At 42.5% G+C, this 25160-nt stretch overlaps 1 protein-coding gene and 1 long non-coding RNA gene across 3 annotated transcripts; one reads left to right on the plus strand and one right to left on the minus strand.

Annotated features, from left to right (window-relative positions):
• The first annotated feature begins 4472 nt into the window (after positions 1-4472).
• On the plus strand, positions 4473-9009 carry LOC116221476. Of its 2 annotated transcripts, XR_006152533.1 has the most exons (4): positions 4473-4809; positions 5261-5345; positions 7598-8462; positions 8565-9009. It is a non-coding gene; the product is annotated as an uncharacterized LOC116221476 (long non-coding RNA). The 2 variants fall into 2 exon arrangements; XR_004164136.2 differs by lacking the exon at positions 8565-9009 and having other exon boundaries at positions 7598-8536.
• A 1920-nt stretch (positions 9010-10929) lies between these two features.
• Positions 10930-24727, minus strand: LOC116221474 (protein mono-ADP-ribosyltransferase PARP14-like). The gene is made up of 10 exons (XM_042708470.1): positions 24291-24727; positions 24108-24196; positions 18856-18895; positions 18506-18766; positions 18133-18285; positions 15711-15785; positions 12917-15366; positions 12308-12416; positions 12034-12114; positions 10930-11931 (listed from the first exon to the last, which is right to left on the minus strand). The coding sequence occupies exons 1-10, from the start codon at positions 24469-24471 to the stop codon at positions 11546-11548; spliced, it is 3825 nt and encodes a 1274-aa protein (XP_042564404.1). The 5' UTR covers positions 24472-24727; the 3' UTR covers positions 10930-11545.
• Positions 24728-25160: the final 433 nt, after the last annotated feature.

Below are 25160 nucleotides of genomic sequence, written 5' to 3' on the forward strand. Positions count from 1 at the left end.
CTATGCCTTATGAATAGCCATGTTTCCACTATCGGGACAAACCTGGGCGAGTGTTTGCCAATGCCAGTTGCGTCTCCATTGCCATTTCCGGGGCTTGATCGGGCCTTCTCTGGGCATCCTCAGGGTTTACGGTCAGGGTCTTTTGGTCCGCGGATTACCCCTGGGCCAAGCAGCCGGGCTAACTGGTGCTTGAGGTGGTGTCAAGGTGAAAGGTTGGGATATGTTATGACATATACTGTATGTTTAATAAACATGTATGAAATATTGTATATCCAACTTAAACCAATAAAAAATAAATAGTGAACATGACCCTGGCTGTGACGCAGGCAGGCTATAGACACGGTGCATGTCATGATCCTCAACACCGGTGGATCAAATCTCAATACATTTATACAAAGTACAAGTACAAAACACAGCTGGACACACAATATGACACACAGCTCAAATCCACACAATATGTATGGATGTTGAATTAACATCAAATTACTGCATGATTGTTGAAGGTAATTTATTGCAATGAATGATTAGCATGCTATTGGAGCCATGCTTAAAGCCTGATTTATGCTTAAGCGTTTTCAGAGAAACGCACAGATACACAAGCTTTTTCACCCCTTGCAAGCTTTTTCACCCCTTGCAAGCTTTTTCACCCCTTGCGTGCGTCGACCCATTCTTCTATCCAAGCGTCAAAAATCTACACAAGCCTACACAAGCCTCACGCAGCCTGCAAGGCTGTGATTGGTCTGCTGGTCGGTTGACTACATCCTTTCTGGAGTCTTACATTTCCGGTTTTCATAGCATAATACCGCCATTTTTAAAAGGCAAGTTAAACCCAAGAAGAATTTGAATCATGAATAAGCAAGAATAGTGTGTGTCCGATGGAATGTGGATCAGGCCCCTTTTTCTGTCCGAGCCCGCCCGCGTCTGACAGAATAGTGATCGAGCCCGACAGCCATTCAAATATATTGTCCAAACCCACCGGAGCCCGATTGAGTCAATGTCTCAACTGTTCATACTAATGACACGTTTTTTATGAATATCCTGCAGACTGTCTCACAAACTTATTCTTGTTGATTATGAACAAACATAACAGAAGAGGTCCGAAGATATGAGCACCTTTACAACCCCTCCTTAAACATGTATAAGGACGTTCAAACCGCGAATTCATGGAGAGAATAGGCTACTATCCCATTTGCAGGAGACTTCACTTGCACAGCAATCTGGGCATATTTGTCAAACGCGATAAAAGATACTGCTCTGATCTATTCCCATTCCATACTGAATATTCTGTTTAGATCAAAGGTTTGTTTCGACATACTGTGATATTTCAGATGATAGAACAATTTAAATTAATGCATTAATCGGAGGATTAAAGATGAGACGTGAAGGGTGTCCACAAATCCACATAAATTGCAACATACTACCTTCTCAGAGGCTATTGTCCGATGATGGTTATGTGGTATGCCACTGGGTCGACACAACTTTAAGTGTGATGTGTTTTTGTTTCATTTCACAACTTATTTACTGTATAATCAACGATAGCAGGTGCCCGTTTGTAAACATTCCACATTTCATTTGCTTGAAACACACAGCAGTAGGCTACTTTCAAATCAGCTGTCACTCGGCTATTACCTGACCAATACCTTTCAAACTCGGTGATAGTATTCACAACTAATTTGTCCTTCATTCTCTCAAATATGATGAAATTTGGTATGGCACCCGTGAGGCAAGCGTGAGTTTTGTATCAAGCGCTGCCCTCTAAAAACAGATTTTCCCGTTGCAATGCCTTTCTTTATAGATAATAACGATCATACACTCCCATTGCACTAAAACAACCACACTCAAACGAGGAGATATTGTATCAATTAGCCTATTAAGTATTGTATTGTAATAATTGCACAGAGTTCAACGTTACAGCAACATAACTTTGCTCCAGTTGCTATCTGATAGATCCGTGTGCATCACCATTCTCGCTCTTTCTCTCTCTGCCACATCCACCCTGTAACCTACTTGTTGCTCCATTATACATTATACATTATAGGAGCAAGACCATTATAGCCTACAACACTGTATTAACATTAGATGGGGGACTGGGATGAAAATGTGACCTGGAATCATAGTGCGAACATTTTGATTGACGTCGGCGAATTAATTGCAGCGGGACAACTTACCGGACTTTTACCGGAGCAGGAAAGTGGGTGAAAGGCCAATATTGACGTTAGGATACATTTTTGACACGAAATACAAAGGTTGGCGATTCAGTAGGTAAAGTGGCAAAAAAGACAGCTGATCCACCAAAAAATCAACCTAAAAGAAAATTGACATGCTTGGTTGGTCAGTAATCAGTCTAGAGAGGGCAGATAACCGAACAAAACTGACGCTTGCCTCACGGGTGCAATAACATATGCCGTTTAATCATATTAGGTAGAATGAAGGACAAATTAGTTGTGAATATCACCGAGTTTGAAAGGTAGCCTATTGGTCAGGTAATAGAGTGACAGCTGATTTTCTTTCTGATTTGACAGTAGCCTACATCAAATGTGGAATATTTACAAACGGGCACCTGCTGTCTTGGATTATACAGTAAATAAGTTGCGAAATGAAACAAAAACACATCACAGTTAAAGTTGTATTAGGTAGTATTGATTGATATGAATGGATGACATGAAGTGGCGAAAAATGAATATGAAAGTATTTGTTCGGTGAATTAGCGCGCGTTCTCTCCAAACAGACGCAGTAAACGTTTTTTTAATGTCATCCTCTGAGAATTTAGTATGTTGCAATTTATGTGATTTCTTTGCAGATACATAAATGGTTCCCCAAGGGTTGTGCGTGTTCATGCAATTCAACGCCAGAACTGTAGGTTTTATTTTGAGTGAAGTAAGCATATTTATTGCAGCGGGACAAAGGAAAAAAACGTATCGGAGCATGAAAGTGTAGTGGGCGAAAGGCTTGATGTTATGAATACATGTGTTACACGAAATACAAAGGTTGGCAATTCAATAGCCTACCAGTGGCGAAAAAGACAGATCACATGATGCCGAAGTTCGTTTATTGATACATCTTTTAATGACGGCCACAGCGCTTTAAAACGACATGTTTATAAGTTAAATTATTCGAAGGTGAAAGATAGAAGGCGAGAGAATCGCCAGGTGTACCTGTGAAGTGGAGTTAACCTTCGGCCCACACCATTGTATTACAAACACACATAGCCTACATAATGAGAAGGTACACCTGGCGATTCTCTCGCCTTTTATCTTTCAATTTTGTATGTAACTTATAAACACGTCGTTTTAAAGCGCTGTGGCTGTCCTTAAAATATGTGTCTTATCGTGCTGATGGCTGACCTGAGCCCTAGTATGATTTCTAAATATTTGTCGAAGACGGCCTGGCTGGTCGGGTCCAGTTGGAAGAGGTGAGGAGATATGAACATTTATACAACCCCAATGATCTCGGTAACCATCATTCACTGTGTGTGTGGACAACAAGACCTGGTAAATAAATAAACCAACGACTTCCACACACAAGGATGTCATTCTCTAGGTCGTCTTCGACAAAAAACGTTACTCCACCTATTGTTCTGGCGGTGAATTGCTTTGCAACACGCGCAACCCTTTTAGGAACCATGAATTGAAACGAGTACATATACACAACAATGTGAAAAGCCACAGCCGCTGTTGCAGAAGCATGCGGCCGCCTTTAACCACAGGCTAACGTTAACAGGCTACATGTGATATGGATTGCTAAACTAGTCCAGTAGTCTGACAAGTCAGTTTACCTTATGAAGGATATGCTTTAACTATGCATTGCACAAATTGAAGATCAGAAACAGCAAACGGTCACGTCAGTTTCCATTATATTCCTTTCTTTCTTTCTTTCTTTCTTTCTTTCTTTCTTTCTCTCTCTCTCTCCATATCGTAGCACTTTCAAAGATAAGGTCTGATCTTTGGACGGACACATGGCGAACAAGCACCATGAAATATTGAACAATGCTCATCTTCCCCGACCTCGCGTATGGTCTTTACATTCCACCCACCTTCGCAGTAGCTCCCTTGAGACCCACAGCGAATCACCCACATCAAATCACTTTCCTATGAAAGGCAAAGGCCCTAATCTTCAACAGGAGGGGAGAGAATGATTAGTCACAAGAGGAAACAAGCCACTGTGAGCTACTGACTGGCACCCTGTTTAATCTGCAGGATCAGATGGAAAGGTAGCTTTGAAATGTCTCCCTGTTTAAATTATATCACATTCTTGTCAGTGGTATTTGCCTTGATGAAGTAATTGAGGCTTTGTGTTTATTTCAACACAAACAGAGGGACAGACAGGGAGTGTTTCTACGTGACTGAGTGAGTGCATGTATGCTTGTGTCGATGTACATGTGCACTGTGTCACTGAAAGAGATGGGAGTTATGATTACTTAAATTCCTCTACGCATCTGTCTGTAGAATTCCCTATGCCCCTCCCCCGGCCAAACTCCAAATCACCTGATGTTACGGTCACTCCTAATATGGCCCTATGCACTTGACTCTTTCATTTTATGACTTGCAGTGAAATGAAAGGAGCAGATTACTCAGGATGTGTAAATTATTGTGAATCAAATTGATGCATACCGTGCACTTGTAACCGGCAGAATTACGGTCCTGTCTCCCAGCAGCCACCGTAGCTTCTGTCCTGCTCTGCCACGCCCCTAAGTAGCACCATGGCGGTTCATTCATTAGCCAAAGTGCTGCTCCTAACCAGCTCACCAGGTAGGATAGTTGCGGTCTCTGGGTTTCCACTTCTTGCTCTCCATGCTATTGCTGCGAAAAGGTAATCTCCTGTGCAGCTCACGTTAATAGACGGCAATGTTTGTTTGTACGCTCCATATGGAGGTGTTGCTTACTCAATGCGACTGACAGTGTGCGAGCCTTCACCTATGCTTCATCTCTGTTCATAGCTGATTATTTGAATGTCTGTGTAACATGTGTTTGAAATATATCTGTGCTCATCTAGGTTTTAATTTCAGCTTTTGCCTTTTGTAGTTTTTTGTTTGTTTGTATTTGTTTGACCAAGCCTAAACCTAGGTGTGAGCTGGGTTTAGCGTGCTACTTTGTATTTCATTATTGTCCCCTCTCCTCCCCGCGGTGCTAGAGCGATAGGTGCGGTACTGGCTGCCCCAGCGTTTTCCCCTAGTTTGAGTAAGCCTCCTCCAAAGCTTGAACTCTGCCTGGTTTTAGCCAGTTAGGCTTAACCCCAACCCTTCTTCCCCTTTCCTCTCCAGAACAACAGAGAGTGTTGCAGCTGTCTACGGGGCAGGTCGCCGGATCTGAGTCCTCTTCTTCGCGCACTGCATGCCGTATTGAGTGGTAACGTGCACCTCACCATTGCTGTGATACCTGTTTGCAGTGCCTGTGCCTATGTGTGTTGTGTGCAGGTGTGTTTGTGTGTGTGTGTGAATGTGTGAGTAGGCATAAGAATCAAGAATTTAGAATCCCTTTTCCAGGACAGGTAACCCCCTGCAACAGCTGCTCCCTATATCCCCTACCATTCTGGTGGCAGCCATTACCCACCCTCTTGCTGTATTTTATCTTTATTTAGCCTTGTATTAATAAATAGTGTTATTTTTCTACTGAAATACCTCGTCTCTGTCTGTCAAAAGGTACAATAACACATAACAATATATCTTGGTGTGAAAGGCAACAGGTGGCGTAGTCGCATTTCAGAGCCAAGACCTAACTACCAGTAGGTTACACACTGGATGTAGGTTACTGTGAATCAAGTTGATGCACTGGATGCATACACTATTGAGGCCTGTAGAGTTTCAGTTTTATGACCAAAGGATATTTAAAAAGCTGCAGAGGATGCCACTCATGGGAACTTATGATTTACTGTATGTATGATTGTCAGTTTGAATGGAAACTTAAGTGTGAGTCCTCGGGGAAGACTGTAAGGCTACGTCATTCATTTATTCAGTGCTCCGGACCAATAGCCTGCTTACACCTGCCCTTTAAATAGACTTCACTAACGTACCTCCTTTGCTGTCTTCAGTGCACCGTCATATCGATGATTCCCCTCAAGCATTTTGCCACCACCGGTTCAGTCCTTGTCCTGTTGGCCACGGGTAGGCTGCCCCTGCCATCTCAATCAGGCTAGATCTGCGAAAGAGACCACGTGCCTCAAACTGGACAGAGGATGGGGTCTAGACCAAAGACTAAATACTGGTACTGTTTCATACTAAATTGTACCATCCCTTCATGGATTGAATTGTCAAGTTCACTCCTGCCTCCTGAGTCTTTCTGGTAGAAGGATAAGCCACAGTGTGATAACTTCTATTATACTTTAAACATTAACATGGTAACATGTATTATTCTTTAAACAGTGTGGAATAAGGTAAACAGGCAGAATATGAAAAAAGATACAGGGGAGAGAGGCAGAGAGAGAGAGACAGTATACGTTCATAAACTGTCTGAACATTCCCTAAGTTTAGTGAAGCGAGCGACGGGATGTAGTCTAAAAGCATCTGCTGCATTTATCTGGGGCTTATGTAACCCAGCTCCGTCTGAGGACTACATCTGTGCGGGTGATTGAACCGGAGTGGCTACAATGCTATTATTTTCTATAACACTGCCTCTGTAAACCTCCTCTCTGCCCCTTATTCACATGTGCATTCACTCCAACTTTCCATTCATGAATGAAGATTTTACTAAACCTTTATTGGTACTGTAAATCATTGACAATGCCAACATGTGTGTGAGAGCTGTTTACTGCTATAAATCTAGTCCATGATCACGTGTTTTTTTGTTAGTCTGTTTTATTTTTTTTTCTGTTCAATCGTTGTCATCAATCTTTTCTTTATAATGAGCAGTAGGAATATTTTCAACCTTGAAATCACATTTCACATTCATCTGTTTGTTACAAGAAAGAGAGACTATTGAACTAGATGCTGGTAAACAGCAGCATGTGGAAGCAGAAAACATAAGTCTCTAGTGGTCTAGTGGTGAGAGAGCTAGTGGCTTGACTGTGAGGTTGGAAGTTTGAACCTGAGTTTCTTCCTTTCAAAAGTTATACCATCATACTATCACCACAGGAACGTCATCAAACAGCCAATTCAGCCTAGCTGCCAGCAACAGCACGATAAGCAATTGAATAGTAATATTGCCAAGATAAAGACTAGGACTGAATGCAGTGGAATGAACCTTAATGTGTGTGTGTGTGTGTGTATGTGTGTGCACTGCTTCATCACCCGTTGGGTGTTTGAATGTTTCGCTACACTAGTTATGTCCAGAGATCCATTTGGAGTTGCTTGTGTAATGGACCAGAATACCCTGAAGTCTTGCATAGACCCAGGATTCTGAGCTGCATGTACACGATCGTGTAAGGTCTAGATGTGTGCGTCTGTGTATGTGTATGTGTATGTATGAATGTGTTTTGATACTGACCCCAGTCCATAGAAAATAGCTACTGAAGTTGTTTTCTTGGGTAGGTTTCATTTGTCTTTAAGGTCAATTAATAGTCCTGGCGACAAATATCGGATTCATGTGATTCGGATTAATGTGAGTTTGTTGAAACCTACATTTTGTCTGACCTCAGCATGACTCCTCACACTATCCTTTCCCAGGTGCAGCGCACGCTCTCCTTCGTTTGCTTGTCCCGGGAGCACAAGGCCACTGTAACCCTGGCGGCTGTCATGGGGGCCTTTGTCATCTGCTGGGGTCCCCTACTTCACCTACATGGCATGAGGGCTCAACCCGACCCGCCTGAGATCGTCCACTAGGTGGTACTGTGACTGGGCTACTTCAACTCGGTGCTGAACCCCATCCTCTACCCGGCCCTGAACTGACAGAAAGAATGTGGGGGGAAAAGATGTTTGCATGTTTTGCTGTGACGAATAGGCTGGTGGGGAATAGTAAATCAGTGACTGTCTTAGCCCGTTTCCTAGGATCCCTTTGGGTAGACAGAGAGAGAGATGATGAGACAGGCCCAACCAGTCAGGGCTGCTTCAGAAGGCTGGCGAGAGTCACTGGTAACCAGAAGACGTTAGGCTAAATCTGGATTTAGGCTCATTCAACTTGGTCTGACTGCACTGAGTCCAAAGGGTAGTGCTGCCTTTCCTCCCAGCCGTAGTTGCTACGACACAGCATGAGAAGTGAGAGTTGGCCACTGTCTCTTGAGATGTCCCACCATATAGTTACCTTGTGGACGGCATGTGTAAAAGAGCTGTGAGGAGGTGTTTTGACGTTGTGGGTGTTTGATTATGTTAAACACCCATGCCATGACTGACTTTATATTAAGAATATTTCAGTGGAATTCATTTTTTATTTATTTTGATTCATGTCTGCCTTTCCTAGTATCCCTGATATGTTGGTGTTTGTGACATGCTTCAAATCTAAATACAAGTAAACAGTCAGAGACCATGGACTTATGCAATGCCCTGAAGATAATGCACTGAAGGTGCATTTAGGGACATGAGAGGGAAACCAAAGGTAAGGATAAGAAGATTCTGGGACTGCCCTCTAGTGTGAGCACTACTACAGCACAGTACCTCACCCACAGAGGACTGAAGTGTTTTTTTTTTTCCCTCACAGAGTACAGAAGTGTTTTTCTTCCCTCTGACAAAAAAAAGCACACCTGAGAAAAGTCACCAAGTGGAGTGGTGGTGGTGGTGGGAGGAGTCAGGTGTTATGTCACTTGAGGAAAGACAGCCGAGCCAGCGGCTGCGTCATGTCAGATGTGGGCCGGATGCATGTCAAACTCACCTGAGTGGGCAGCCCTGATTCATGCAAAATTATCTCCCTAATTGATACTAACATTGGACTGGCATTATGATTGATGCCCAACCATGGCAGAATTGTGATTTATTAAAATGAATAATATTGTATCAATAAATTATTGGTTTTGATTACTGAACTGATTCCACAGGGACAGCAGAACAACGTTGGGTGGAATGGAGAGCATATGAATTATTTATATACATCATAATGTATAAATATATTTGTAGTATGTATGTATGTGTAATATATATTTCATGTTCCAAATGTGAATAATTTGCCATATTAAACATACCAATACTCTATTAACAAACTATTAAATCAGAATGTTTGAGTCTCTTATTTAGCCTAACTGAGAGCTGTGTCTCTCAGAGCTGTGCTCTGCAATGAGACGTTCACAGTGGAGACACTGGCTAATGCCAAAATTGCTAATGCCAACAGGTAGGCCTACTAGAACCTTACATTCAAATATAATTCATTATATATATTCATGCAGTGTAATACAATAGAATGAGATAAAGAGACAGTGAGAACTAAAGAGATAGAGGTTCGACAGTAATGTATTAAAGGATCCTATTTGGACCTCTAAATATCCATCAACCAAGCTACAATTGCAGGTTTACTGCACTGTATTAAAGTGAGACACTGAAATGGATGAACATGCCATGGAAAGCTGATGAATAACTGTAATACATTGGTATTTGTTCTTTAACAATAAAATCATTCTTCAGAGGCCTACTAGTTAATGGCAGTTGTCATATACTGAAGCAGCTTTTCATTCATTCATTCATTAACAGGCTTTGGGTAATTGTCAAAGCTGCATGTTGAGAGATATTCATCATCAGAGCAGAACTACCACAGCAAACACAAGACACATGTAAAGACTGCCAATGTCACAAGTGATTTATTCAATTTCAATAGAACTCATTTAGACTGGGGGAGTTGTAGCGCAAGCAGCAGCCCGACCATGTACAGGCTTGAACGCCCACGGGGACCCGCGTTTGAATCCGACCCGCGGTCATTTCCCGATCCCACTCCCCACCTCATCTCTCCAGCTCCTTTCCTGTCAAACCTTCACTATCCTATCTGATTAAAGGCAAGAAGCCCAAAAATAAATCTTAAAAAAAAAAAAAATTCATTTAGAATTTAGAGTTTTTATTAAGTTTCAACTACTTCTACAGCAAGTACACAGTGAAATCCTCATCAGTGCATCAAGTACATTTTGACTGAGAGCAAAGCTTTCTGTTTATATTTTATCACCATGAAAAGTCCTCCCGACTAGTAAGCAACACCATACACGTAGGTTCATCATTTTGGGGAAAAAACACAATTTAACACAGACGACAATGTACACATAATCAAACCAAGAGCTGATTCTGAAAAGACAAACAGTAGCCGGGTTTCCATCCAGGAGGAGGTGCTAGCAGGCCACCTGATCCTTGAGTGTAGTCTCCGACCAAAACTCTTGCCAGGTACATGCGCTTGTGTCCTTTGCCATCAGGTTTGGCATAGCCTATATCCTCTGATTGGGGATCAACAGCAAAATAGGCGCCATTTCCATACGCAGCACCGGGGAACTGGAAAAATACAGTAATGTAAGCTAAGTAATTTCTGTATGAAAAGAATATGGCGTCAGTTTAGTGCCAAAACTCACACATGCGAGGAAACGTCTATTCGAGTGAATTTCAGGTTTTCGCAAGCGTGACCAAGTTTTCGCGAGAGAGTATGTCAGTCTCTGCGCTCGCAGATCTAATTCACTAAGGTTGAAGCTAACGACTCAAGCTAACACTACAATATCAGGGACTTAAAGTGGCATTATGTAGGAATTGTTCTTCAGGGTTAGGGTTAGGATTAGCAGTTTTACCTTGAAATAACAGCTAGAAAAAATTGGGGCGCTACAATGACGTTTAATATGGAGAATCGCCTCCGTGCCATTGCCATACCAGGGTCTGTAGGCATATTACTGGGTTATGTAGGTTTACCTGAAGCCGCCCGGTTACTACTGTCTGCCGAACTAGTAAGTAGCTTATTTGCCGTCTTGCTTTGTCTTGTGTTGCACTTGCTTGATGTTTGACTGTGTTAGGAAAGTTGTTGACTCACTAGTTTGTCATAGTGTCAAAGTAAGCAAATTTCAAGAGGTTTCGCTAGGTTTAGCCGCTAGCATCTCGTTAGCGATTAGCAATTCCTACATAATGCCACTTTAAGCATTGCATTAGGTTTCGTAGACATCCATGTGTTTATGCTATGACAAAAGCTGATGCAAGAGGGCTGAAAATGCAATAACTGCATTGCAAAATATCTGTTGTGAAATTTATATTTTTTAATTAAGTAAGTTAAAAAAACAATAATAAAAAATACAACATCTGACTGAAATCTCTATATTAAATTGGAACAGAATAAAAATATCCCCTTCATTGTGCAACCAACCACATTTAATTTTCAGTATTTCCTACATTATTTTTCTTATCTTAAAGACACCTGTGACACAGTGTTTTGTCTAAAACTGGGAAGCTAACTAGCTAACAACCAACAAACTTGCCTTGCAAACAACAACAGCAAGGCTGGCACTATTAAAAGCTGAACAGTTGTAAAACCTTTTTTTTTTACATTTTAAGAGGGTTTCTGACCGAGAAAAACTTTATTGACAATAACCCGAGTAGCCACTGGGAAAGACAGGCATGTTTGTGTGTTCTTAACATTACCATAAGTCATCACAATTACTTGATGAAGATTATTGTAATCAAAACTAGTTGCCAACAAAAGCTTTTAAGTACTTTTAAATGTTTACAACTACCTAATTACCACAATGCCATCTTTGCCCTCCGGATCATATGTCTGATTCGTCCTTCGACCTTGAACACGTCACGAGTCGAGCCCTCCAGGTAGATGATGGAGTCAATGTTCCTCCTCTCCACCCTGATGCTGACAGTCAGTTCCTTCTGCAGATTCTGAAGCTCATTTCTATCCGCCTGGGTGAAACGACTAATTAGTGGGTCCTGGATCTGAGTAGAAGTCTGCTCTTTCATGATCCAACTGGTCACGCAGTCTTTGGCTCTGTTGACCTCCTGGGCCGTCTCTCCACAGAATTGGAATATGGCGGGAGCAAACTCTTCACCCACCATGACAAACTCCTCATCAGCAGATGCCAGTTCTTCAGTGCCACCAGATGAAAACCAGCCTGTAACTGTATGAGATAGTAAATGAAAAAAATTATAATAATAATTTAGAGGTCTGTAAAAGATAAAAATGTACACCATTTCACTTTTCTGTGTTCTGGCTTTCTTACCCTTAATTTTTTCAAAAACATCCTCATCAGCAGATGCCAGTTTTTCAGTACCACCAGATGAAAACCAGTCTGTAAATGTATCTTAAATGCAAAACAAAATAATAATACAAATAATTTAAAAAGTCTCTAATAGGAAAAAATGCACCCCATTTCACTTGTTCTTTGTTTTCTGTGTTCTGGCTTATCTGAGAGTGAAGAAACACTGAAACATACAGAAGACACAAGCCAAAATCATCAAACAGAAGCAAGTAGGATTTAAAAATGAACATGTTACCTGAAGACTGTTGTGGTTTCTGCTTCTGTTGGCCATGACCGGTTCTCTTGCCTTGAGGTTCACTTTTGCTCTCTCTTGGTCTTTCTCCTTTGAATGCCCTCCTGAAGCACTAAAAACCAGTTATTCAACACTGTGAGTGCACATTATAACCTATGGCAATCATTCAAACACATTACACTACATCTGTCATATACAGCACTGTGCAAAAGTTTGAGGTATTCTTTTCAACAGAGTTATTTGCCATCTTCTGCATTAGTGTATCAAAAGAAAATACATTATTTTTGAAAATAATAAAATCCCTTCAGGTATTTTTGGTTTGCTGCACTTTGCATGTTGTTGATAAATTGATAAATAAAAACTATTCATGTAGTTTTGAGAAATAAAAACTATTCATGTAGTTTTGAATCATTACTAAACAATCATCATAAAAATCTTGCATATTGGCCTATTTTGAGAACTTTTTGGGTCCAAAAATTTACTAGGGATAATTAACGATTGAAATCGAAACAGTATTGACTTAGTAAAAGATTTGAACCCAATAAGATAAAAAAAATAGGGCCCAGGTTGAAAACTCCCTAGGTTTCCCTTTAAGAAAAATGACACACTTACATATGCATCTTGAATTTTTTCTTTCTTCAGGACTATCTTGACAGGTGTAAGTTTGCTCCCCAAGACTACCGGTGCATCTGGTTGTGTGGGCAACCTCTCTGAACGTGACCGTGAGAATGAGCTCTGCCACTGCTTCTCTCCCTCTCTATATTTGTCTGATTCAAAATCATTGAACGTTTCATTCTTCCATCCTTTAGTTCGCTCAGGTCTTCCCCCCTGATTACTTGACCCACGATTGCCTCTCCCCCTGTATGTATGTCTCTGGGACAGAGCATGAGGAGTTTCAGATCTTGGATTCATGTCACGGAATACCTTCTCAACAGCCTGAACCATCGCATTCACAGTTTTGTCATCATTGTTGACCAGGTAGACTTTGCTCAGGGAATTCCGGTTCCAGTTCTCAAAGTAGTCACGCACAGCATTGGCAATGGTGTGTGTGCAGAGGTCTAGTGGGAATCCAAAAATTCCAGAACTGATTGCTGGGATTGCGATGGAAGTGCAGTTGGCCCCCGAGGCCTTGTCCAGGCTTTCAGTGATGGCAGATTTAAGACGTTGCACTGCTGTCTGTCTGTCAGTCGCCGAGAACCGTGGGCCGACAGCATGGACAACATGTTTGCAGGGCAGACGTCCTGCCTCTGTGATAATTGCACTTCCAGGGCGAAGCTTTCCATACCTGGCTGTGTAACTGTCACAGTCTCTCTGGAGCTGATGGCCAGCAGCATTTAGCATGGCCAATGACAAACCCCCAATGAGCTTCAGGTCTTCGTTGGTAGAGTTCACCACTGCATCTGCTTGAAACACACAGATATCTGATTTGCTGACTGCAATGAGCAACCCACAAGGCATCTGTACCTCACAGTAACATTGCTGAGAGTCAGGGGATACTGAGAATGTCCTGTTTCTTCCTTCATCATCATCATCATCATCTGTGTCCTCCAACATATCATCATCCTGAAGTAGAACTACACAACGATGGTCCCTTAACATCATTGATAGTAGCAAGCTGCCTTGTTCCTGGAAGTACTTCTTTGCTCCAGGCTTAGAGACTTTCAGTTCATCTATAAACAAGCTGGTCACCATCCTATTAAAAGCATCCAAAGCAGGTTTAACATAGATACGCTCTCCTGACAGGTTGATCAGTTGGCGTCTTGGATGGAATTTCACCACCACCTCACCAACCTTGGCAAACTTTTTCCAGTCGTCTGACTTATGCTCTTTAATGAACCTTGCTGCAGCACAGCATTTTACCTTAACAGTGTCCACAATTGTTTTGTGATCATGATTTCGCAGGAACTCTTCAAGAGTCAGGCTGACTTCCTTGACAGGCTCAATAAAGCCAGCAATGATAAGACTGTCAGGTTTGTTTGAAGTTATCAACAGTGTGATCTCCTTGGATGTGTTGTACAAACTAAGGAGTTCAGTGTTCAGAGTCTTCCATTCTGACTTTCTGAGTACCTCTTGATCCACCACAGTGAGAACCCTAAATGCGAGAGTCTCTTTCATCCTCTGCATAGACTCACTCAGGGATGTTTCTGAGCTTGCAGTCAAAACCACAGCTCCTTCCTTGATCACATAAATGGCATGGATTCTATGGGAGAAGAAGAGACGATCAGATACCACCTCGCTGTCCACTGCCCTCAGGAAGTCCACTATATGACGGTCAAGCTCCACTGCCATCTTATTCATCTGCATTCTCTTCTCAAGGACCCAGGTTTTAACGGACATAACTTCAGTTTTTAAGCCAGAGAGGACCAGTTTCTTGATGCTGGATTTGTAATCGAGGGATACCTGGGGGCAGGAGGCTGTGATGTACTGTAACAGGCCATCAAGTTGCAGGAGTTTAAACATTTCAGGAGGCAAATCCATTTCCTCTGAAACACTGTTCCTCTCCTGCTCAAGGTGATCCGTTGCCTTCTGAATAATACAATCCACTATCCCTCTCAGGTTTTCTATGTCTCTCGACATCCCCGCCAGCGTCAACTGCCCTTTTACAGGATCCATTGTCATGACAACATTGTCCTGCACAACTAACCGCAGCTCTTTTGCCACTGAGCCACACACATCTGAGTTCATCACCTTCTCAAGTATTGCGTATTTGGACATGATGCGGTGGAAAGCGTCTAAGGTGTTTTCCTTCCAGCCGTCTATGTGTTTGGCTGTGAGTCCCTTCATTTTCAGCAGGGCTGGAAGTGGGCTGAGCAGAACGTTGGTGTTCTGCATGCTCATCTGGCAGAAGTGTGCTTGCATCTGGTCATTGATGTGAGATCGGAGCTGCTTCTTCACGAGAAATCCATACAGTGCTGGGTGGATGCTTACAGGGAAAGAGTCCGGAATCTTCCATCTTGGTCTGTCTTTACCATACAGTGCTGTACCTAGTGACTTGTAGTATGGATGCATGCTGACCTCAACTTTGCAGATCTTGTGCTGTGTGTTCAACATGGTCACAACATCTGAAATGTGTTGTGAAAGTGTAAGAATTAACAAATAACAACTGGAAACATGCAATTCTTTTTTGTTTGACTTTGTGTTGCATTGTTCATTGTAGCTTTAAATTAGTTTTTGTGTTTTTATTTTAATTTCAGTTAATGAAATAATTTTTCCCTGCTAGTTTTGTTTTTAGTCTTAGGTTTGTTAACTATAATAACCCTGTAAATGGTTTTGTGTGTGTATGTGTGTGTGTGTGTGTGTGTGTATGTGATGGTGAGCAGTCCTCTTAAAAGGCTAAATGTGAATATTGAAAAAAATCAGTCTGGTATAATCTTTTTCTCAACAAAATAATTGTAGCATGTTTTACCTTCTGGCTTTTGGAATGTGACAACAGCAGCGTTTTCTTCGGGTTTCATAGCGACACTCTGTACTTCAACTCTAAATTTAGAGTTGTCCCCTGAAGCAATTCGAATCACCTCAGACAGCCCACCGTCCTCAACTATGTTGATGGGCCGACAGTCACCGGCAATCTAAACTGCGTAAGCGTTGGTAACCTTTTCACGGACTGGTCTAGTTATTTTCCTAGTGAAGTCATGGATTGTGGGTTGGCGACCATCTAACCTGGGACTGCTTTCTGTCGGGTGCTTTGCATTAAGGCGATAGCTAAATTCAGCTTGACAAATGCTACATACAACTTTAGTTTTGTCGGTTGTTCCGTCATTTTCACTCTTAAACAGAAACGTTCCGCCCAACAATCCCTCTGCTCTCTCCATCTTCAACTACCGTCTCGGTCTCTCCTATTCCTGACTGCAGGCACGCGGCGGTTTCGTGCCATGTGTCAATGCACATCGGAAGTAAACAAAGTTGCGTTAACTGCCTTAAAATATTTTATCGCATTAATCTCGGCCACAATAATCTCATAGATTAACGCGTTAACTTTGACAGCCCTAATTTTAATACATTTTATTGGCAAAGATAACAATTTACATTACAGTTCGTAACTCTCAGAACCAGATCATTTTTTTCTTCTTTGCCTGAACCACCAGTGTCTTCATGGCCCGCTTTCGCTGTTTTGCCACGTCTCAGCCTCGACCTTTTCTCTTCTTCAGCAGGCGTGCTTTCAGCTTCTGATAGTGGTCTGCACTGGTGATGCAAGGCAACTTCGCGTTAATATTTCCATGCACTAGCGCTCCCTTCTGGCACGCGCACCTGTTCGCAATTCACTGAATCTCGCGCTCCCTTCTGGCACGCGCACCTGTTCGCAGTTCACTGAATATGAATACCTACACCCCCCCCCCCCCCAAAACATTTCTCATCGAATCTACACCAGGTTTTTTATTGCTCTTAGCTTGACTGTTCTCTCTCTTGTACGTCGCTTTGGACAAAAGCGTCTGCTAAATGACTAAATGTAAAATGTAATGGTAAAGTGCAAAGTGCACCAAACTTTCTTTATTAAATATCAAATTTTACTTACTTTTTACCAATATAAAACCTACAAATTAAAATGTTTATTTCCTCATTATTACTGCTTTCTTTGTTTATCTTGTGTTAACATACCCTCAGCTATCTTTATGCCATGCCCTGCAAAAGCCATAAATGGGTTTAAGTACAGTACAGGTGCAATACATACCAGCAGATTGGTTGTCAACAGGTGGTACGCCCTTTGACAGTTGCAGGAGTTTAAACATGTCAGCAGGCAAATCCATTTCCTCTGAAACACTGTTCCTCTCCTGCTCAAGGTGATCCGTTGCCTTCTGAATAATACCATCCACTATCTCTCTCAGGTTTTCTATGTCTTTCGACATCCCTGCCAGCGTCAACTGCCCATTTACAGAATCCATTGTTATGACAACATTGTCCTGCACAACTAACCGCAGCTCTTTTGCCACTGAGCCACACATATCTGAGTTCATCACCTTCTCAAGTATTGCGTACTTGGACATGATGCGGTGGAAAGCGTCTAAGGTGTTCTCCTTCCAGCTGTCTATGTGTTTGGCTGTGAGTCCCTTCATTTTCAGCAGGGCTGGAAGTGGGCTGAGCAGAGTGTCTGTGCTCTCCATGCTCAGCTGGCAGAAGTGTTCCTGCATCTGGTCATTGATGTGAGATGGGAGCTTCTCCTTCAAGAGAAACTCATACAGTGCTGGGTGGATGCTTACAGGGAAAGAGTCTGGAATCTTCCATCTTGGTCTGTCTTTACCATACAGTGCTGTACCTAGTGACTTGTAGTATGGATGCATGCTGACTTCAACTTTGCAGATCTTGTGCTGTGTGTTCAACATGGTCACAACATCTGAAATGTATTGTGAAAGTGTTAGAATTAACAAATAACAGCTGGACAGATGCAATTCTTTTTTTTTTTAGTTTGTGTTGCATTGTTCATTATAGCTTTAAATTAGTTTTTGTGTTATGAAATTAGTTTTCCCTGCTAGTTTTAGTCTTAGGTTTGTTAACTATAATAACCCTGTTGTAAATGTGTGTGTGTGTGTGTGTGTGTGTGTGTGTGTGTGTGTGTGTGTGTGTGTGTGTGTGTGTGTGTGTGTGTGTGTATGTGTGTGTGTGTGTGTGTGTGTGTGTGTATGTGTGTGTGTGTGTGTGTGTGTGTGTGTGTGATTCAGGATGGTGAGCAGTCCTCTTCAGAGGCTAATGTGAATATTGAAAAGAATTTAGTCTGGTATAATTTTTCTCTCAACAAAATACTTGTAGCAGGTGTTATCTTCTCGCCTTTTGGAATGTGAAAACAGCAGCGTTTTCTTCGGGTTTCATAGCGACACTCTTTACTTCAACTCTAAATTTCTCACAGTAGAGACCCAGTAGATCTTCTTCAACCTGAGGTGGCAGACCTTCCATCCTCAAACAGCAGGTTCTTTCCAGGTCACGGGCAGTCAGATTGTAATGCTGAAACTTTTTGCTGAGCTTGGCTTTGGTCTGAAATTTCTTCACATCTGAAACAGAGGAATTGTAGTATAATTATGGCATGATGATTTCGTTAAGAGTGATTAGATAACAGAATCACATTTTACATGCAATCTCCCTTAAAATAAATAATCAAAATACCATTTTCAGAGTAAACAAATGTATATAAAAATAATATACAAAAACACTAAAGCAATATTTCATCTGAGCTGTAGTGCCTAAGCAAATTGAACAGAACTAAATACATACCATCAGGGTTAGTGAATGTTACAACAGCAACACAAGACTCATAGATCAGCTCCATACTGTAGTCATCCTCAGAAATACCAGTGATGTTCTCCACTATCAGTCCAAGATGGTCCCTGGTCATATCTTCAGCGATGTTCTCCACAACAACAGCGTTGGGCCGATAGGTGTCTTCAACTCTCTCCTCCTGAACTTCAATAGAACCAGAGGCACTGGGATCTTCATGTTGAGGATCTTGAGACTGGGATTGAGTTTTCTTTCCATCTGGTAATATCAAAATCATGTATTAACCATTACCATACCAAAATTAGCCATAAAATGGGTCAAAGTACAGTACAGGTGCAATTACATACCAGCAGATTGGTTGTCAACAGGTGGCACGCCTTTTGCCTCCTTTTAGATAAAAACAAACAAATAACAACTTGCTTCAGACCTAGACTACAAAGCCAAGTTTTCTTTATGGACAATTATGGAAATTATATTCCAGCTCCTAATGTCACACAGAAAAATGCCAAGATGATTAGTCATGGCTTCAAATTAATTCAAATGCAGGATGGCTTCAAATAGAATACAGGTATAACTCATGGTAGACATGGGTGGTGCCAGTGTTGGTCAGCTGACTGGGAGAGTTCCGGAATCCTAATTTAACATTACTGTCATGTAAGATTGTCAAGTTATCAGGGGTTTTTTAACTTCTGCCCAAACTTGAAAAAGGCCTTGGCCATCAACAGGGTTAAAATGGTAACGACTCTGACGGTTTCTTCATTCTTCTTTGTTTTATTTGAGTTCAAATACTTCTTTAATGCAACACGTCTTATCAGGTTGAAAACCTTTACAAGAAACAAAACATAAAATACAGCACTCCATCAAATACACAAACAACAGTGCATGTAAACTACCACAAAACTCAAACACTAAAGCACACTTTTGCAATAGATTGCCAGATAACATCAAACATTGTCTTACCAGTAGCATCCCTGGTAGTGGCCAGCAGGTTAAGTCCCCCATTAGCAGTCACCATATGCTTTCCAAACACTCACACTACCTGTGCTTAAGTGACTTGACTTCCTGTATTTCCTGTCATGAGGACCACTTCCTGCTTCACAATAAAAGTTGTATTTTCAAAACAAAAGTCCCTTCCCGGTTACAATCTGACAGCACACCTCCCACTTGAGCTCCTGGTGCCAGAACCCAAGGAGGTCACGTCACTCTTCTCTGGAGCGTGCCACTTGCTCCTTACAAAGAGATTCGGGCCTGCCAATTGACACCACTTCTTCCAGAACTTATTCACCTCCGACTGGATCACTCTCAGCCTTTTGTAGGGGTAACCCTCAAACTGGAAGTCTCCTGGGTCTCCTCTCAAGCTCGCCCCAGCAGGAGAGAGTTTGGAGTGAAATCCTTCTGCGGACATGTCACTGACAATGTCAGTATGAATGGCTCTGGATGCCATGCAACTGAACACGATACCCCACACCTTCAGCCTCACTCTCTTCTTCACCTCATCTTTCACTTCATATGACCCCTCTTCTTTTGAGGGTGATGCCTCCCACTTTGATTTCTTTGGAGTCTGGTTTTTAAGGCCTAGCCAGCTATCAGCAGCCCGTCTTACCCAAGCAACGACATTCACCAGCCTGGACAAGCAGCTAAATCTATTGACCTCCAAAAGATTTTTGAAGGCTGAGTTTGAGAGTGCTACTCTCAGCACAACTTCACCCTGTCTCATTTCTGGATCAGTTCCCGATGCATCAGGGCAGACAATCAGGTGGGTTGGGTCAGTATCATTTTTTTCAACAGAGTCTTCAGCTTTGGTGTGGTCCTGGGTGGTGACCCCTCGGCATCTCTTCACTTGACCTCTTGTCATTACTGCTGAAAAGGCCTTCCTCTGCAGCTTACTGATGCTGTCCCTGGCGTCAGTTACCACTTCCTCAGCTGACTGACTTGGCAGGACAAATGTTTTGTGCGTCTCAGAGGGTGTCCTCGTTGTGGTGTCTGCTACTCCCCTTTCCTGCCTCCCACTTTGCGTAGACTGGACCCATGGCTTCAGAGAAAATCCACCTGCTTGCAGAATTTCCTCAATCTCCTTGGTCACTTCGCTCAGTCTGTTTGCATTATTGTGGGATGTTAGGACATCATCTGTGTAGCTGTCTTCCTCCAGTATCCTTCGCGCCTCCTTGCACTCAAGGACGTCACGGTGAGTTGCAGCTGTATGCCTAGCTTCACCGATGGTGTCTTGCATGTGAACTGTCTTGGTCATGAAGGGGACCTCAGCAGGGATCTCCTCATATTTGATGGCAGCTGTTCTCATAGAACGAGCAAAGTGTGTCTTTGACTCATGTGCCGTCATGTTTACTTGCTCAAACAGATCAGGGTGCGCTCCGCCCACTGTCTTTCCAAGAGGGCTCTCCCACAAGACGAGATCTCCAACAACTTTCACCCTTTGTGGGGCAAGTCTCCCTTCTCTGTGACTTATGAGCAACTCAATCTGCTCAGGTCTCCTCAGCTCCTCAGGTTCAACTTCTGGGAAGAATCTCGTCAGCTCTTCAGGCTTGACAGCTCGGTGAACTTTGGCGATCTCCTTCAGCCCATAACAGATTAGTTCATGGGCCCTCTCAGTTCCCTTGGAGGTTTTTGATTCGAACTCTGAGGAGGTATCTTCTTGTGGCTACTTTGGTAGCCATTCCACCCACTCCATGCACAATTAGTGTGATCTTCTCACTCCTAAGATTCAATCTTTTGGCTGCTTTATGAGTAATGTAGTTGGTGTCTGAAGCCAGATCCACCAGGGCTCCGATTTTTTGACCTGCATTAGCGGTCACTTCCATTAACATCATAATGACGGGAAGTTCTCTCAATCCACTTTCTTTGAGGAGGCTCACCTGGTTCTTAGCTGGACAGCTGACGTTCGACGAATTATTGGTGAAGGCCTTCCTGCACCTCTCAGCTAACTCGGGGGTAAGTTCACCCAAGAATCTCTTCTGTTCCTCAGTTAAGTTCTTTTTGTCTCTGTCATCTGTTTGAGGTTTCTCAAGTTCACGCCTCTTGCTGTTCCCTCTTGGACAGAGAAAGAAGTGGTGATCTGAGGAGCCTCTCTTTTTGCAGTCTACATTCCTGCACAGGTAAGTGTCTCTGCAGCCATCATCATACTCATGACACCCTAAGCACTCCCTGCATGCACCAATCCTTTCCACAGCAGCTTCCTTTTCTGATAACTTCAGAGCCCTGAACTTTTTGCAGAAGAAAATCCTGTCCTTATGTTTCTCATCCCCACAGATAATGCATCCATCCTCAGCATCTTCACCCTTTGTGGCTTGAGTTGAGGCATATTTTTGTTAAATGTCCTTTCTGCTTTGTCTGAACTCTCTGGCTTGTCTGTGATTTGTAGGTGCTCTAGCCTCTCGAAGATCTCCTCTTGCTTCTTCAGAAAAGCTAATAGCATGTCAAAGTGCTTATCTTCAGTGACATCATTGCTGGGATCCACCATGAACATCAGCCAGTCCTTCTTCAAACCCTCAGGAAGCTTGCTCTCTAAAGACCTCACCACCAGTGGGTTTTTGATGGCGCCGGTACTTCCTAGGTCTGTGAGGTCAGCGAGAGCTTTTCCAATGGTCTGAATAAGGTCTACTACTTTTCTCGGCTGATTTCCTCTGACTGGCTGAATCTTCTCAAGCTCATCAACAATTTCTAGAGCAATGGCACATTTGTTACCATACCTATTTGCCAGCACTCTGAAGACATCATCAGCTGTGCTGTAAGTCGACAAACGGAGATCTTTCACAATCTTTTCTTCCACACTATCAAGAAGCTGAATCTTTTTTACCTCTGGCGAACCGGTTGGCTCTCCCTGCTTCTGAAGGCTTTCCCAGTCTGTCCTCCAGCGGTGGAAGTCTCTTTTGCAGCCGCTAAACGTGGGCAGTTTGGTTGGTTTAATTCTCACTACTGGTATTGTCGGTCCAGTGTGTTCTTGTTTCACGCCAGTGCCTTGCTTCTCCACAGATATTCTCCGGGCTCTGGCAAATTCACCTTTTCTCATGTCTAGCTCATTGTAAGCTACTCTCAGCTCCCTGCTTCGCTTTCGAAAGTCTCTTTCCTCTGCTGCAGGAATCCATGACTCCCAGGCTGCGAATGCGTCAGATGTTTCTTTAATCAACTTTCCCACTACATTATGTTGGATTTCAAATCCTTCACAGTTACTGCTTTCCACAGGTAGTCCATATGTATGCCTACAGGCTTTTTCTGCTTCTTCAAAAGCAGCCTCTAGCATCTCTGATCCATATCTGCTCCACAGGTTGGTTTGAACAATCTGCTTTACGTCATTGAACTTTTGCTCACATTCACTGCCGTATTTACTTAGGTCTGCATCTTGCTCCAGACTTAGCACATCATCTTTACCATCTTCTTTGGCTGCTAGCTCTGCTTCTAACCCAGTCCTGTAGTCATCGTTGGCCTCAATAACTTTCCTTGAATCGGCAGAGAGCTTTGCAAATTCTTGTCTGAGTTCTAACTCAGTTAAATAGCCTGCTTTCCGACTGAGATAGTTAGCTTGCTTGGTTAAGGAGGTCTTTGCAACCATCCTGTATTTCTTAAGCTGATCCAGTGTTTTGCCGAGAGCTTCGGCTGCCATCTTGAATGTGATTTCTCTTTAACTTCCAACTTATTTATTTAGGTTAACTGATTGGGTTCCCAATGCCTCTTGAATAGCCTTGCTGTCTAGCAACTCTCCTCTGCATCCACACTCTGGACTCACTGAAGCCAATAATCTTCTAGTCTTGATGCAGCTCTTTGGTTATCAATCAGCTTTGGTTTTCAACTGTCAAGTTATCAGGGGTTTTTTAACTTCTGCCCAAACTTGAAAAAGGCCTTGGCCATCAACAGGGTTAAAATGGTAACGACTCTGACGGTTTCTTCATTCTTCTTTGTTTTATTTGAGTTCAAATACTTCTTTAATGCAACACGTCTTATCAGGTTGAAAACCTTTACAAGAAACAAAACATAAAATACAGCACTCCATCAAATACACAAACAACAGTGCATGTAAACTACCACAAAACTCAAACACTAAAGCACACTTTTGCAATAGATTGCCAGATAACATCAAACATTGTCTTACCAGTAGCATCCCTGGTAGTGGCCAGCAGGTTAAGTCCCCCATTAGCAGTCACCATATGCTTTCCAAACACTCACACTACCTGTGCTTAAGTGACTTGACTTCCTGTATTTCCTGTCATGAGGACCACTTCCTGCTTCACAATAAAAGTTGTATTTTCAAAACAAAAGTCCCTTCCCGGTTACAATCTGACAGCACAGATATTCACTCTGTTAGACCTACCTGTATTCCACTGCCACGGAGAAGGAACAAAGATCTGCCTCAGCAATTATTATTAATGAGTTCTATGTCTTCCAAAGAAAACACGTGTTCCTTGCACCTCTCCTCTGCTGCACTGTCCTGAGCACTAGCCTATGTATGAATAGTAGGATAGACTCTGGATATCCCCTGCTAGGCCTCCCCTGACCTGACGGTATTCTAGGATATCTCGACTTTCATCGATTTGATCGCATTGAAATGACATGGTCTATTATATCACCTCAACAAAACACACAAACTTACCAATTTCCTCTCCGTGGTGAGGTATAGCTTAATCTGCTCGTTGCCAATGGTGATTTCATGTTGCGTGTGGAGAAGAACCCGCTCTAGGACTAGGATTTTAAAAAGACAAAACATTTTCCTTCAGCCACACTAAGCGCCACACTTATTCATGGAAGTGATCATATCGTCGAGTGCAGGACTTACCCTCTTCTTGTTTAAATCCAATAGTAGCTGAGTTTGCTTTATCTTCATATTCCACGACACAGTCACCCCCACCATATTTCTTCTTACTTCGAAAGTATATTTGAAGTTTTTGCCGAAGCACTTTACAGTGGCTAGGTGACCATTCACCTTCTACTAAAACACGATATGGATAGTCATCCATCTTGGTCGCATCGGAAGCCTTCTGACTGGACCAGTCAGCTTTTTTTGAAAAATAGAAAGTTTCATTTTCATTTCAGGTTGTCAACTCGGGGAGTGGTAAATGCTAAATGATGTTCACTTGAACCGAATAACTGCTTAAAATACATAGATGTGTTGGTATAACTATGAAAACAACAAAGAACGAAAACGAAATAAATGAGTGGGCCTGTCTATTTTAATTGAATGTGTTACTGCTGTTGAAAACCTCATTGGCCTTAGAAGGCATCAGCCTCTAAGCAGAGCTACCAACTCTCACGGTTTCGCCGTGTGACACACGCTTTTGCATGTTCACACGCACTCACGCCACACATCCAATTTCTCACGCTAAAAAAAAATAAGATTTTGGGCAGAGACGCGTTCTTTACTTTGCAAACTCCCCGACGGTATATGGCGCTAAGGAGCGCATCTGTAACCCTATTCGCTGCATAGACATCCTACTTTCCCCGAAAGTCCCGAAGTAATAGCGACAGCAAAAGAGTTACAAAGAAAGACAACTGCCGGAGAAACTCGCGAAGAGAATCCATCGCTGAAGAAAATCTTCATCTCCAATCTGAGCAGAGACTAGGTATGTTAATGACATGTGGTTCAATTAAGTACTCACTCTCTTAAATTTTAAATCTTGAAAGAAATGATTTGTTTGTGTTTTGCGTG

The sequence above is a fragment of the Clupea harengus genome, chromosome 8 (assembly GCF_900700415.2).
Source record: "Clupea harengus chromosome 8, Ch_v2.0.2, whole genome shotgun sequence".
Taxonomy (NCBI): Eukaryota; Metazoa; Chordata; class Actinopteri; order Clupeiformes; family Clupeidae; genus Clupea; species Clupea harengus.

Coding starts and splice junctions, on each gene's coding strand:
- LOC116221474 (XM_042708470.1), bottom strand. CDS start 24,471: ATGGATGACTATCCATATCGTGTTTTAGTAGAAGGTGAATGGTCACCT. Junction 18,896..24,107: donor TCACCACGGAGAGGAAATTG/GTAAGTTTGTGT, acceptor TTTATCTAAAAG/GAGGCAAAAGGCGTGCCACC. Junction 18,286..18,505: donor AACATTCACTAACCCTGATG/GTATGTATTTAG, acceptor CCTCTGTTTCAG/ATGTGAAGAAATTTCAGACC.